This window comes from Mustelus asterias, chromosome 17 (genome assembly GCF_964213995.1).
Source record: "Mustelus asterias chromosome 17, sMusAst1.hap1.1, whole genome shotgun sequence".
In the NCBI taxonomy this organism is placed as follows: domain Eukaryota; kingdom Metazoa; phylum Chordata; class Chondrichthyes; order Carcharhiniformes; family Triakidae; genus Mustelus; species Mustelus asterias.
In genome coordinates this window covers 49602106-49617367 of record NC_135817.1, presented here as the reverse complement: position 1 = coordinate 49617367, position 15262 = coordinate 49602106, and the positions used below count along the sequence as shown (strand labels likewise).

Here is a 15262-nt window from a genome sequence, read left to right as displayed (position 1 = left end):
GATTGTTAATCTCTGAAGTACTTCATTCAGTCTCTGCTTTAAGGCTTTGTCCAAATCAGGCTAATTGAGATCAAGGTCAAAACATGGGTAAATAATAACCCCAGTAGCTCTGACATGGTGGCACAGTGGTTAGCACCACTGTCTTACAGCTCCAGGGATCAAGCTTCCATTCCAGCATTGGGTACTGTGTGGAGTTTGCACATTCTCCCCATGTCTGTGTGGGTTTTCTCTAGTGCTCCGGTTTCCTCCCAATCTGCAAGATGTGCTGGTTAGGTGCATTGGCCATGCTAAATTCTCTCTCAGTGTACCCGAACAGGTGTCAGAGTGTGGCAACTAGGGGATTTTCACAGTAACGTCTTTGTAGCGTTAATGTATGCCTACTTGTGACACTAATAAATAAACTTTACTATTTTTGGGTAACAGTCATCTTCAGTGTTTCATCGACGTGAAAAGTAATAAAGATGGTGGCATTTCAGAGACAAGGATCAATACAGAATGGTAAGATGAAGCAATTTATCATGGTGGAAATGATTATTATTTTATTCCTGTTTTGTACTGTACTGACAGTTTTGTCTCCCTGCGCTTAAGTTCCAGAATGTGATGTGGAGTTGCTGGCGTTGGACTAGGGTAGGCCCAGTAAGTAGTCTCACAACACCAAGTTAAAGTCCAACAGGTTTATTTGGTAGCACTACCATAAATGCTACCAAATAAACCTGCTGGACTTTAACGTGGTGTTGTGAGACTACTTACTAAGTTCTAGAATGGCTTAAGCCAATGACATCCAGTCAAATTAATCCAAAGTTCAAGAACAAGGAATGGATTTCTTGGCACCTGCTACCATCTCAGCTGAATGCAAGTGCAAACAAAAGTAAGGAATTTGAAACACAAATGACAATTAATACCAAAACAGAAAATATTGAAAATGCACAGAAGTCACTTAGCATCTGAAAGAGAATGGTTATAAAGCATCATAAGAATCCCTACAGTGCAGGAGGCCATTCGGCCCATCGAGTCTGTACCGATAACAATCCCACTTAGGCCCTTTCCCTATAACCCCACACATTTACACCGCTAATCCCTCCAACCTACGCATCCCAGACACTAGGAGACAATTTAGCATGGCCAATGCACCTAACCTGCACATCTTTGGAGCGTGGGAGGAAACCGGAGCAAACCCATGCAGACACCGAGAACATGCAAACTCCATACAGACAGTGACCCAAGCCAGGAATCAAACCCAGGTTCCAGGAGCTGAGAGGCTGCAATGCTAACCACTGTGCCACCATGCTGCCCCGAACTGGGTTTCAGATTTTCATTTTAGTCTTTAGACAAATAATTAGATTCAGGATACCAGATTCTTAAAATAACTCACTCAAAAATCAACATTATATCGAGTAACTTCATTCTTACCTGCCAAGGAAGTACCAGGATTGGCCAGAGTTTGGGTCTGCCTCGAGAGATTTCTGGAGACACTGAATAGCAAGACTTTCCTTAGTTGTTTTGTCTCCTAGTGGCTCCACTGTGTGATGCATCCAGCCTGCAATACATGAACATTAATTAACTAACTATATCCATTTGTATATCGACTTCTGTAATAAAATATTCTCAACCATATCGCCATCAGTGTTAATACTGCTTTCAATGCAAGACAATTTTTGATGGATAAAAATGTTTCAAATTATTACCAACACAATTGTTCAAATTGCTTTATATGTAATTTTTTCTCAAGAGAAAATAATTTCTGAGCATAGAAGGAATAATAACAAAAGCACAGACTTCAGATACCTTAAAATGCATATGATGCTGCATTAGCAAAAGAGAATAGCAACAGATACAGTTTAATCTGGTAAGCTATGTAAGTTACTGAAAATATATGAAAATATAATTAAAAATTCAGATCTATAGGAATTTAATGGTCTGTGCAACGGAATGTCAATGTCATGAAGACCTTATTTGTTTACCCAATCTTAAGCCTTTATTGTAATGCACAATAATCACTACATTCATCCACAGTTCAGGGTTACATTCAGTTTGTCTGTCTATAACATTAAGCTCCTACTGTATGTTTAAAAATATTGAAGCATGGTCTACGTGCACATGTTCCAAAATGGAATGCCAAAATCAGAGATTTAAATCAACGAATTTTTTGCGGACACAGATACATATGGAATGGGAGCAGATGTAGGTCATTCAACAAGATCATGGTTGATTTGTTTGTGTTTCAAATTCCACATTCCCATCTACCCATGTAATCTTTGATTCCCTTGCTGAACAAGAATCTATCTATCTATCTCCACCTAATGACCCACCTCCACCACCTTCTGAAATAGAGAATGCCAAAGTCGCACAAACCTCAAAAAAGATCTCCTCACCTCTGTCACATTTCTTCTCATTTCAATCTTAAATGGGTGACTCATTTTTAAAACAGTGAGCCCTAGTTCCAGATTCTCCCACAAGAGGAAACACCCTCTCCACAATTATGCTGTCAAGACCCTTCTGGATCTTGTATGTTTCAATCAAGTTGCCTCTTGCTCTTCTAAACTCCAGTTGATACAAGCCTGGCCTATCCAATCTTTCCTCAAAATAACCTGTCCACTCCTGATATTAGTTTACTAAACCTTCTCTGAGCTGCTTCTAATGCATTTATATCCTTCCTTAAACAAGGAGACCACTGCTGGACACAGTACTCCGGACGTAATCTCATCAGTGTTCTGTACAAATGAAGCATAACCTCCTTACTTTTGTATTCAATTCCCCTTGCAATAAATGATATTAGCTTTCCTAATTACTTGGTGCATCTGCATGCTAGCCTTTGCCGTGGTTCCCCGTGGACGGCAAGAAGAGTTCGTCAATCAGAATAGAGAGTCTGAGTCTTGATCTTCCAGGCAGCAAGGCTTTATTAGGTAGTACAAGTCAACAAAGCCGGGATTTCCGGATGAATCCAAAGAACCAGCGCGCTTGCAGCATTTTTATACACATTTTAGCCTCATACCTCATCTTTCTTATCTTACAGTCAAGGCTTTTCTTAGACCCCAAGGCCACTTTTCGTTAGCCACCATGGTTTACTAGACCTACGTTATCTGCCTTTTCTCTGATTGGTCACCAATGAATATGCTATGATATCATTGTGGTTCCATCTTGCCTTCCTATCTGAAGTTTATTATCTAATTAGCCAAGGTTGTTGTTTGTTCAACCATTGTGGAGCATCCTACTGTGCCAAGACTTTTTAAAAGATGTGTGTTTCTTAGGAAATTACTTTCAGCGTCTGTGTGTTTGCTTGACTTCTTTTAGCCTTCATGTTCATTCATGTGACTATCTATGTGTACTGGCCTGGTAAGGTTTCGTGCACTTAAAAGGGTACAAGTGTATTCTTAATAAAATATGTGATGATATATGGGAGCTTCTTAGGTAGTGATTATCTCTTCTATGTTAATTATTATCTCCTACTTGTCCTAATAATTATTCCTTCCAATATATGTTGTCTTAATGATTATTCCTTACACCTTCTGCGATTCATGTATCAGGAACCCATATCCCTTGGAACCTCAGAGCTTTGCAATTTCTCATCATTTAGATATTATGCTTCTTTTTTATTCTTCCTGCCAAAATGGACCATTTCACAATTGTCCATATTATACACCTTTTGCCAGATTTTTGCCCACTCACTTATAGCCTCTTTATGTCTTCTTCACAACTTATTTTCTTACCTGTCTTTGCATAATCAGTAAATTTAGCAACCATACCTTCAGTCCCTTTATCCAAGTCATTTATATAAATTGTACAGTTGAGGCCCCAGCATTGATCCCTGTGGCACGTGACTAGTTACATCCCGCCAACCAGGAAAAGACCCATTTATTTGGTTTCCTATTGGCCAGCCAATAATATGTTACGAGCTAAATCATGAACTTTTATTTCCCACAATAACCTTTGATGTGGCACTTTATCAAATGCCTTCTGGAAATCTAAATACAGTTAATCTACCCTTTTCCACGCACACATGACTCTTTCATGGAACTCCAATAAATTGGTTAAACATGATTTCCCTTTCACAAAACCATGTTAACTCAGCCTGATTTCCTTGATTTTTTTTTTAAAGTACCCTGCTATAACATCTCTAATAATAGCTTCTGACATTTTCCCTATGATAGATGTTAAGCTATCTGGCCTGTCGTTTTCTGCCTCCCTCTCTTTTTGAATAAAGGAGTTACACCTGCTATTTTCCAACCTAATAGCACCTTCCCCAAATCCAGGGAATTTTGGAAAATTAAAACCAACGCATCAACTATCTCATTTACCACTTTGGTTAAGACCCTAGTATGAAGTCCATCAGTACCTGGAGATCTGTCAGCACGCAGCTCCAGTTTGTTAAATACCACTTCCCTGGTGATTGTAATTTCCCTGATTTCTTCCCTCCCTTTAATTTCCTGATATACAGCTATATTTAGGACATTACTTGTAGACCCTCTAGTGATGTTACTTGTATCTTCTATAGTGAAGAGCAATGCAAAATACGGGAAGGCAGATTACAATATGAATGACCATAAATTAGGAGGGGGAATGTGCAACGAGACCTGGGTGTCTTTGTACACCAGTCACTGAAGGCAAGCATGCAGTAAATACAGGAGCAAGGATGTCCTACTCAATTGTGCAGGGCCTTGGTGAAGCCACACCTGGAATAATACTTGCAGTTTGGTTTCCAATAATCTAATTATCTAAGGAATGATGTTCTTGCTCTAGAGGGAGTTCAAAGAAGGTTTACCAGACTGATTCCTGGGGTGACAGGACTGACATACGAGAAGAAATTGAGTTGGTTAGGATTGTATTCACTGGAATTAAGAGTGAGGGGGGGAATGAAGGTAGACAAGGTAAGACAGGATGTTCCCAATGTAGGAGTGTCCAGAATCAGGGGTCACACTCTTGAAGATGCAGGGTAAAACATTTAGGACATGGACGAGGAGAAATTTCTTCACTCAGAGTGGTCACAAGTAGTTGAGGTCAAAATATGTTTCAAGAAGCAATTCGATATAGTACTTGGGGCAAAGGGGATCAAAGGATATTGGGGAAAAGCAAAATCAGGCTATTAAGTTGGATGATCAGCCATGATCACAATGAATGGCGGAGCGGCCTGCTCCTGCTCCTATTTTTTAATGTTTCACCCATAAGAAATTAAAAGTAACAAAAAATGTACCATTTGCTTCAGGTTTTCAAATGATATGATCTATGAATCACAGAAATCTTTGGATATTAAACATTTACAGCATAATGCACACTGTTATATAATCACTTTCTAAACAAATGAAAAAATTTGTCCCATTTAGAATTTCAATTCATATTGCAGTTAGGGAATACAGAAAAAGCAAGCATATGGCATGCACACTACATGGAAAAAGTGCAATTCACAGCAAGGATCTGATTCACACTACAGTTCTTCAGCAAAGCTAGAAGAAATCATAAGCTTTTAAACCTTTTCAATTAGCTATGAAGACGAGATCTAAAATTATTTAATCTTACATAAGCAGAACTGAGTTGGAAGAACTTGCATAGAAGAATATCAAAATGAAGGTTTAGTACATTTGCAGTTGGGTGCTTAAAGGTTAGCCTGATTAAAGCCATCACTTTAACATAAACAACCTAACTTGTGAACCAGACATAAAAACACAGTGGGTAGAGAACAGAGGCAGCAACCAGACATAAAATGTTTCCCAAGTTCCTTTGGAAGATACTGTTTCAATAAGAAGCCAGCATTTTAAGCACCTGTGGTTAGAAGTCAACAATGGAATTGCCATAGCAACATGGCAGAGATAGTCAGCAAAACAGCTCCAAAAGCAATGTGAATAGATTTATGACAGGACACCACTCTGGTGTGATTAGTTCCCAGCTAATGGAAACTGCAATCAATCCCCAACTTGTGCCCAAAGAGCTAAGTGTGTCTGGTGGGACTTTTAAAACAAAGTTACAATAGAATTTACTTTAAGTGTGAGGAGATTTGAAAGCACATGCCAATGTGAATTGTAGTAAATAAGTTAAATTAAAAGTTAAATTAGAAGTTAAAATAATTTATCTAGGACTGAAGCTAAAGGGATCTAAATATTTAACTTAATTATTGTAAGACCAACATTAGTGAAGTTATACTCTGGATTGTTAATTTTTCACAAAATATAATTTCATGGCTTTTGCTAAGAGAACAGCACAAAAGACCAAAACATAAAATTTTACCAAATGAACAGCATGCTTTAAAACAAAACTAAATATTTCCAGAATATGGTCCTGGAACAAATGTGAACGTATCACCACATATCTTATAAAAAGACCATATCCTCAATAGGTGTACAGACATTTTGAGGCTTGTGTGAATGGCATGCATCTTCCTTTCCAAAACTGAAAAACTGTTTTAAAATAATCACCAGGTATTACCTACCAACTACATAGCCAATTTTTAAATATTGAATGTCAAAGTAAAGCCAGAAAATTTATAGGTATGCTTAAAATGAACTAAGAATTCCACATTTGAGCACAGTAACACCAAGTGAAGTAATTCAAGGTATAAATCAACAATATGCGTTGGAAGCAAACATTATCTGAATCACATAAAAATGACTAGTAGAGGACTATCACCACAGAAAAGCAAGGACTTCCAACATGTGTACATATATTCTTTTCAGAAATAAAGGTTTCAAATGTTGCAGTTCGAATGCTAAAGTATAGTCACATAAGTTATCTATGTCCAATAACACTGTTTGGAATGAAGGAAAGTTTAACAGCCTGAAAAGTAAACATTTTATTTTGTTCCTCCTAAACTATATTTAACTGGGAGGTGTAGCCTAGCTGGATCAAGTTGTAAATCACTTCATTGTAATTTAAGGCTGTGGAACAGGACAGATATAGTCATATAGGGGCCCAGGGAAAGGGTACAAAATGGTTCTGATGGCATAGATCTCTCAAAGAGAAATACATATTACTACAACTCAACATTGCATTCATTTTGACCGATACTACTTCATTGTTCATATTTTAACCCTTCAAAAAATCTGAGATGATCAGCCATATGAATAATAAATAGAACTTTCAAATGTTTAATTAAATTAAATTAAAATACAAATTATATTACAATAAGCTAAATACAAAATATCTTAAAACCTAAATTTAAATTAATTTTAATCGCTTGGATCTGGATTGAAACCCATTACTGTCAACCTGCTCCACCCCGTGACAGTTTCAACATCTTCTTCCTATTTAGAACGTTAATAGAAGTTCAATAATTTGAGATTACGAAAGGGAATTGAAAACAAAAAAGAGCCGGAGACACTTACCAAGCTGCTGCAGTATATTTGCTTTCACTTGTGCGGAAAGATTCTCAGTTTGCAAAAGTTGTTCATAGGCTTCCTTTGCAGCACGATACTTTCTCTGCAGTTGCAGGAGCAAGGGGAGGAAAAAAAAAAGAAACTGTCTAAAGTAAGTTTCAAGTGAAACAACCCTAAAGCTCTTGGCAACTAAAACTTTTACCGCTTTTGTTCTTGGAGCTGGAACCACACATAAAACAGTAGTGAAAGATGCTTTCTGAACACTGCTGTCACAAAGAGAACAAGGAAATGACAATTGCATAGACTAAAAAAAACAGGTCTAACAGAAAACACGGAGTAAGGGGGAGGAGTCTCGTGGGCAAAACAGGATTTCACAACATATTTAGGGTCTATTGTGTTCTGCATGTAACTCAAGATGGGATATGAGCCAGTAGTTAACACTTGGAAAAGATAGATTGTACAGTTCTGGTCAAGTAAAATGCGATCACAATAATTAAGTTTCTTCTCTAATCATTTAATTGAACATTTTCAACTGAAACATTTTAAAAGAGACAAATAATAAGTTCACAGTTTCTGCCACTTAACAGCACTTCTGCTGGCCGATTAATATGGTGTGTTATGGAGTGACAGAACACAGGAGTTGTGCATTTTTTCCAGCAAAGGTGGCCTTTCGTGAGCAAACGCCAAACAAATGGTACTTTCTACTCAAACAGGAAGAATGAGCTTAAAATAATAGCTCAATAGTGATTACAGTCAACACAGGAACATAGTGACTTTGGAGCAGGAATAAGCCATTCAGGCCTTTGAGCCTGCTCCACCATTCAATATCATGGTTTATCTGTTGTGTCTTAATTCCCCTTTACTATTTGCCTCTCATAACCCTTGACTCCCCATTTAAAGATGAGGCATAAACCACAAGATGAACATTTCCTTAAAGAAAGCAAATCCATTAACATGCTTGCGGAGTTGATTTTAAAAAATGACAATGTCATGAATTATTTCTACATACTAGACCATACTATACTGAAAATCTGTTCGGTAAGAATTAAGTTTTAAAGTGCAGGATAGATAAAATCTGTAATTAGGTGTCACATTCTCATTCAGTTTTAAATGCAGGTAAATTCTTGCATTGCTTTCAATACTAATCATAATATCTGCATGCTTCTAATATGCAGAAATGATTTTTAAAATAACCAGCTTTGAAAAGAATTGCAAATTATTTTATAGTCACCATAATAAACAAAAGCAGTTCAGCATATACACCACTTAAAAAGTTTCAATACAACAACCATTTTAAGAAATAATAGCCATGTCCTGCATCTATTAGAATCCCTATAGTGCAGAAAGCGGCCATTTGGCCCATCAAGTCTGCAGCGACTCTCCAAAAAAGCATCCCACCCAGGCTTAGCTTCTCTTTTCTTAGAGATGGTCATTGCCTGACATGAATGTTACTTATCAGTCTAAGCCTTAAGGTTGGCCCTATACGTCAGGAAAGTTTCATTATCTGATGAGTTGCAAATGGAACTGAGTATAATGCATTCAGCAGCAAACACCTCCATTTCTGGTCTTATGATGGAAGATCACTGATGGAACAGTTGAAGGTGGCTAAGACATTGTCCTGAGGAATTCCAGCATTAATGTTCTGAGGCTGAGGCCTCCAACCACCACAACCATCTTCCTTTATGATAGCTATGACTTCAACAGCTTGGCTAAAGTCATGACTTGTTCTGGAGTACAAGCCTTCAGCACTATGGCCAGAATGTTATTGGGGCCCACTGCCTAACTGCCTTTGGTCTAGTCCATGCAATCAGCCACTTCTTGATATCTCACAAAGTGAAGTGAATGAGCTGAAGAATGGCATCTGTGAAGTTGGAGACCTCAGGAAGGAGGGAGGGAGGTGATGTTGGTGGGGGCGGGAGGGTGGGTGTCGACACATATCATCTACTCGGCACTTCTGGCTATTGTTAGTAAAGCTTCAGCCTTAACTTTTACATCGCCATGTTGGGTTCCATCATTGAGGATGAGAATGTTCTTGTAGCTCCCCCTACTGTGATTTTTAAAATTGTCACAGCCATTCACATCAGGGTGTAGTAGAACTGCACAGCCTTGGCTTGATCCACTGATTGCAGGATTGCTTAGCTGTGTCTATCGCATATTGCTTCCACAGTTAAGTATGCATGTACATCAATTTTGTAACTTATCCAGGGTAGCACCTTATTTTCAGTTATGCCTGGTGCTGTTCGGAGCATGATCTCCTACAGTTCTTACTGAAGCAGGGTTGATCCCTGGCTGGATGATAGTGATAGAGGGAAGGATGCTGGGTCCTGAGGTTACACACTGCAGTGGAGTATAATGCTGCTGCTGATGGCCCATAATGGTTATAGCTGCCCAATTTTAAGCTGCCAGATCAGATCCGAATCTATTCCATTTAGCAGGGTACGACGGAGTATATCCTTAGCGAGAAGGCAGGACTTTGTCTCCACAAGGACTATGCAGTCACTCCTAAAAATACTGTCAATGATATATGTTTCTGCAACAGATAAGATTGGCAAGAATGAGGCCAAGTAGTTTTACCCTTATGTTGGCTCTTTCACCATATAATGCAGGCTGATTCTGACAGACATGTCCTTCAAGACTTGGCTAGCTTGGCAAGTAGTGGTACTACCAATCCACTCTTGATGCTGACACTGAAATCCCCCAACTAGGGTACATTACTACCCTCTGTACTTCTTTCAACTGTTGTTCAAATTGGAGGGGTATTTATTCATCAGTTGAGGGAGGATAGTGGATGGTTAGCAGTGGGATGAGTTGACAATGGTTGTCCTGATTCCATGAGACTTCGAAAGGTCTGGAGACAACATTCAGGATTAGGCGGTATGACGCTACAATTAATTCAAAGTATGAGGAGGGAAGATAACTTTACTAAGCTTCCTATTTTGATTGCTAATCAGCAACCAAAGTACTCATACAAATATACTGGGAAAGGGAGTCATATGGCCTGTAGACTCTCATTTGACCAAACTATTACAGGGATATTGTCATTGTGGAATTTCACACCAGCAAGTAGTAAAATTCTTGAGAAAAGGAGAAAACTGGCAGAAGAAAGACATCTGCCAATCTACCACGTAGACAAGCAAAATTCTAGAAGTCGTCTTCGAGAGTAATCAAATATACAATAATCCTTTCAGTACTATTTTGGCAGTTGCAATTCCTAGTTGTAATACAAACACAATTAACCAGTATGCTTTAACTTGTGAATTACATTTTCCATTACCATGTTTATGCAGATACACCTAAAGTATAAAATCCAAGCGCGGGTAACATAATCCAAGTGTGTAACATGTTTATTGAAAATTTACATTTCCATTCCTTCTCATTCTGTGCAAAAATAGAATTAACATTTAAAAAAAATAAGTACAATTCTAAGTGTTTGTGCTTTCCTGCTGAGCATGCAAAAATTGCAACAATTTTTTAAAAAGTTTTTTTGACGGTTGTATGTGATCTTGTAAAAAAACTTAAATGCTAGAAACTGCCACAAAGCAAGTTTTTTACTTAATTGGTGATCTGAATAAAACAGAATACATTAATAACTAAAATTGGGGTAATGCCAAGAGAAAACAGTGAACGAAGTCTTCAAAAACAGGTAATTTAGTTTCAATTAATCATTACTTTGTTTCTATTGGAAACTTATTAGTCTTTCAGAGTGATTAGATTATCAAAGGAAGAGTGCTGGTCAGCACTCATTTCCAGACTTTATTGCCTAATGCAGCACCATTATGCACTCAGAGCTAGACAGTGTAATGAGGAAGATATGCAAATGCCATAAAGTTGTTCTGTTTGTTACAATGATGGCCCCTCTACTTTTCCCCATGGGTGCTAGTGAACGTTGTTTCCTGATAAAAATGAGTTCAGTCAACACAAACACAGCACTAAAGAGAATTTGGTTACAAATTACAATTAGACAGCCATTTGAAAGCTTAAAAGAAAATTGTAATGAATCTTCATTGTTATAATTTTACTTTGTGGTAAATACTAATCTTGCTGACAACTTTAGCATTACATGGTCATTTTCATTCTATTTTTTTTTTAAATGGGAAAATCATTCTCAGAAACTTAAGAGTCCAGCTTTTTGTTACACGATTGTGCAAATCTTAGTTTTGCCTGCTAACCATTTTGAGGATCAGTTTCTCCAGTTATTGAAATTCCCAAAAGACATGAACCTTAAAATGCTACCGTTGCCTAAGTTAACAACGTCTTGAAAAATACATGAACAAGCCAAATAAATACCAGCCAACTGCTAATGACTTTACAGAATTCACTTGTTCAATTACTGAAAATGTCTGCTACCTTGCAAAGATCTTAGAAACTTGACTAAAAGGTTTAAACTGCCACATCATTTCATTTGCACAGAAACATCTCCTCAGGCACCAAATTATACTTCATAGATTTTTTTCATTCCTGGGGGTGTGGGCTTTGCTGGCTAGGCCAGCATTTATTGCCCATCCCTAATTGCCTTCGAGAAGGCAGTGGTGTGCTGCTTTCTTGAACTACTGCGGTTCTTTATAGTGTAGATAAACCCCTCGGTGCTGTTGGGAAGGAGTTGGAGGATTTTGACCCAGCGACATATATGAAGGTGAATTCCATTTCAAGACAAAGATGGTGAGTGGTGCTTCCATGTATCTGCTGCCCTTGTCCTTCCAGGTGGGCATGAAGTGGAGATGCTGGCGTTGGACTGGGGTGGAACCCAGTAAGAAGTCTTACAACACCAGGTTAAAGTCCAACAGGTTTATTTGGAATCACGAGCTTTCGGAGCGCTGCTCCTTCATCAGGTGAGCAGTACTCCGAAAGTTCGGGATTTCAAATAAACCTGTTGGACTTTAACCTGGTGTTGAGAGACTTCTTCCAGGTCGTAGCAGCAGTGGCTTTGGAAGGTGACGTTTAGGGAGGCTTGGTGAGTTCCAGCAGTGCATATTGTAATTGCTGCCACTGTGTCAGTGGTAGAAGGAGTGAATACTTGTGGATGGAGTGCCAATCAAGCAAACTGCTTTGCCTTGGATGGTGTCAGGCTTCTCGAGTGTTGTTGGAGCTGCACTCATCCAGGCAAATGGACAGTATTTAGTCGCACCCCTGACTTGTGCCTTGTAGATGGTAGACAGGCTTTGGGGAGTCAGGTGGTGAGTTTTTCTAGCCTCTGACCTGCTCTGGTAGCTACAGTATTTACATGGCTAGTCCAGTTCACTTTCTGGTCAATCGTAACCACAGGATATTGAGAGTGGGGGATTCAGTGATGATAATGACATTGCCTGTCAAAGAGCAATGGCTATGTTTAAATGTTTATTTATTAGTGTCACAACTGGGCTTACATTAATACTGCAATGAAGTTACTGTGAAAATCCCCTTGTCACTACACTCTTGCGCCTGTTCTGATACACTGAGGGAGAATTGAGCATGGCCAATGCACCTAACCAGCATGTCTTTCAGACTGTGGGAGGAAACCGGAGCACCTGGAGGAAACCCACGCAAACATGGGGAGAGCATGCAGACTCCGCACAGACTATAGCCCAGGCCAGGAATCGAACCCAGGTCCCTGGCACAATGAGGCAGCAGTGCTAACCATTGTGCCACCATGCTCATTAGTGATGGTCCTTGCTTGACACTTGTGTGGCACGCAAATGTTACTTGTCACCCCAAGCCTGGATATTGTCCAGATCTTGAGCATTTCGACATTGATGGCTTCAGTATTTTGAAGAGTCACAAATGGTGAACACTGTGCAATTATCATGACCTTATTATGCAAGGAAGGTAATTGATGAAGCTCTTGCTGTTTACGCTGTTTGGCACACAATCAATGCCATTGAGCATGGCATGTGTTGTAGCTTCACCAGGTTAACACCTCATTTTTAAGTATGCCTTGTGCCGCATATAAAGCCCTGTTTGTGAATAGAACTCCCACTCACCTGACGAAGGGACAGCGCTCCAAAAGCTAGTGGCTTTTGCTACCAAATAAACCTTTTGTACTTTAACCTGGTGTTGTGAGACTTCTGACTGTGTTTACCCCAGTCCAACGCCGGCATCTCCACAACATTGGTGATAATAGTACAGTGGATATGCCAGGCCATGATGTCACAGATTGTGAGAGAGTACAATTCTGCTGCTGCTGTTGGCCCACAATGCTTCCAGTCATGAGGTGCTAGATCGGCTTAAAATCTACCCCATTTAGCACGGTGGTACTGTCATACAGCAGGATGGAGGGTATCTTCAATGTGAAGACGGGACTTTGTCTCCAAAAAGTGGTCATTCTGACTGATACTGTCATGGTCAGATGTATCCGTGGCAGGCAGGTTGGGTGAGGATGAGGTCAAGTGTGGTTTTAGAACATAGAACATAGAACATTACAGCGCAGAACAGGCCCTTCGGCCCACGATGTTGCACCGACCAGTTAAAAAAAAAAACTGTGACCCTCCAACCTAAACCAATTTCTTTTCGTCCATGAACCTATCTACGGATCTCTTAAACGCCCCCAAACTAGGCGCATTTACTACTGATGCTGGCAGGGCATTCCAATCCCTCACCACCCTCTGGGTAAAGAACCTACCCCTGACATCGGTTCTATAACTACCCCCCCTCAATTTAAAGCCATGCCCCCTCGTGCTGGATTTCTCCATCAGAGGAAAAAGGCTATCACTATCCACCCTATCTAAACCTCTAATCATCTTATATGTTTCAATAAGATCCCCTCTTAGCCGCCGCCTTTCCAGCGAAAACAATCCCAAATCCCTCAGCCTCTCCTCATAGGATCTCCCCTCCATACCAGGCAACATCCTGGTAAACCTCCTCTGCACCCTCTCCAAAGCCTCCACATCCTTCCTGTAATGTGGGGACCAGAACTGCACACAGTACTCCAAGTGCGGCCGCACCAGAGTTGTGTACAGTTGCAACATAACGCTACGACTCCTAAATTCAATCCCCCTACCAATAAACGCCAAGACACCATATGCCTTCTTAACAACCTTATCTACTTGATTCCCAACTTTCAGGGATCTATGCACACATACACCTAGATCCCTCTGCTCCTCCACACTATTCAAAGTCCTCCCGTTAGCCCTATACTCAACACATCTGTTATTCCTACCAAAGTGAATTACCTCACACTTCTCCGCATTAAACTCCATCCTGTTGGTTTCCTCACCAACTTCTTAAATAAATTTTTTTTTAAAAGCCTGGCTATAAAATAGCTACAATATCAAAATGGCACGACCTGTATTATAAACACTGACGTATTATGGATTGCAGAAAGATTCTAATCAAAATTGTGTCTGCCATCATGCCTCATTTCCATAATCGCTTGTGTATAGAATTTAATTAAAACTATTTGGGTGAAATTTGATTTATATGGCTTTGTGCACAGTCTCTTCTTTTGACAAATTTATATAAAAATCCATGAAGAAAGATGATTGTTAGTCGAAAGTAGAAATAGTAATAACACACTGAAAAGTCAAAACTACACGAAGCTGAGAGAACTTACCACTGACCCTGCACATTGGCAAGGGTCAAAACACTTTGCTCTCCACAATCTCAACCTCGCTCTTCCTTTCACACTTTTTTCTATAACCAGTCTCACTCACACTCCCTCTGCCACCAGCTCTGTAAAGCCTCCTCCCACCTGATTAACATTCACATACCCACTCTGAACTATCTCATTTATATTTTCTGTACAGATAGTACATGCAGATTCTCTCTGAATATAACTGAACAGGCCATTAAAGAGAGTCAGTTTGATGGGTTTTAGGATGGCTTACCTGGATTTCATACAAGTGAGCAACATGGAACTGAACTGCAACAAAACAGAAATTAATTTTAGTGGTGAACACAAAGTAATTTCATTTTTCAATACATCATTTGCATTATAATTTTAATGTATATTCAATTAGCAAGATATTCAATTGACAGTACATGAACAA

General features: G+C 39.3%; 1 protein-coding gene across 3 annotated transcripts in view; it reads right to left on the bottom strand.

Moving 5' to 3' along the window:
* Positions 1 to 15262, bottom strand: part of kdm6a (lysine (K)-specific demethylase 6A) — a 213705-nt gene that overhangs the window by 70169 nt on the left and 128274 nt on the right. For all 3 annotated transcript variants that reach the window (XM_078232615.1, XM_078232617.1, XM_078232616.1), the window contains exons 8-10: positions 15101 to 15135; positions 7311 to 7404; positions 1411 to 1537 (exon numbers count right to left, since the gene is read on the bottom strand). In XM_078232615.1, coding sequence (XP_078088741.1) covers positions 1411 to 1537; positions 7311 to 7404; positions 15101 to 15135 — 256 coding nt within the window. The remainder of the gene's footprint in view (positions 1 to 1410; positions 1538 to 7310; positions 7405 to 15100; positions 15136 to 15262) is intronic.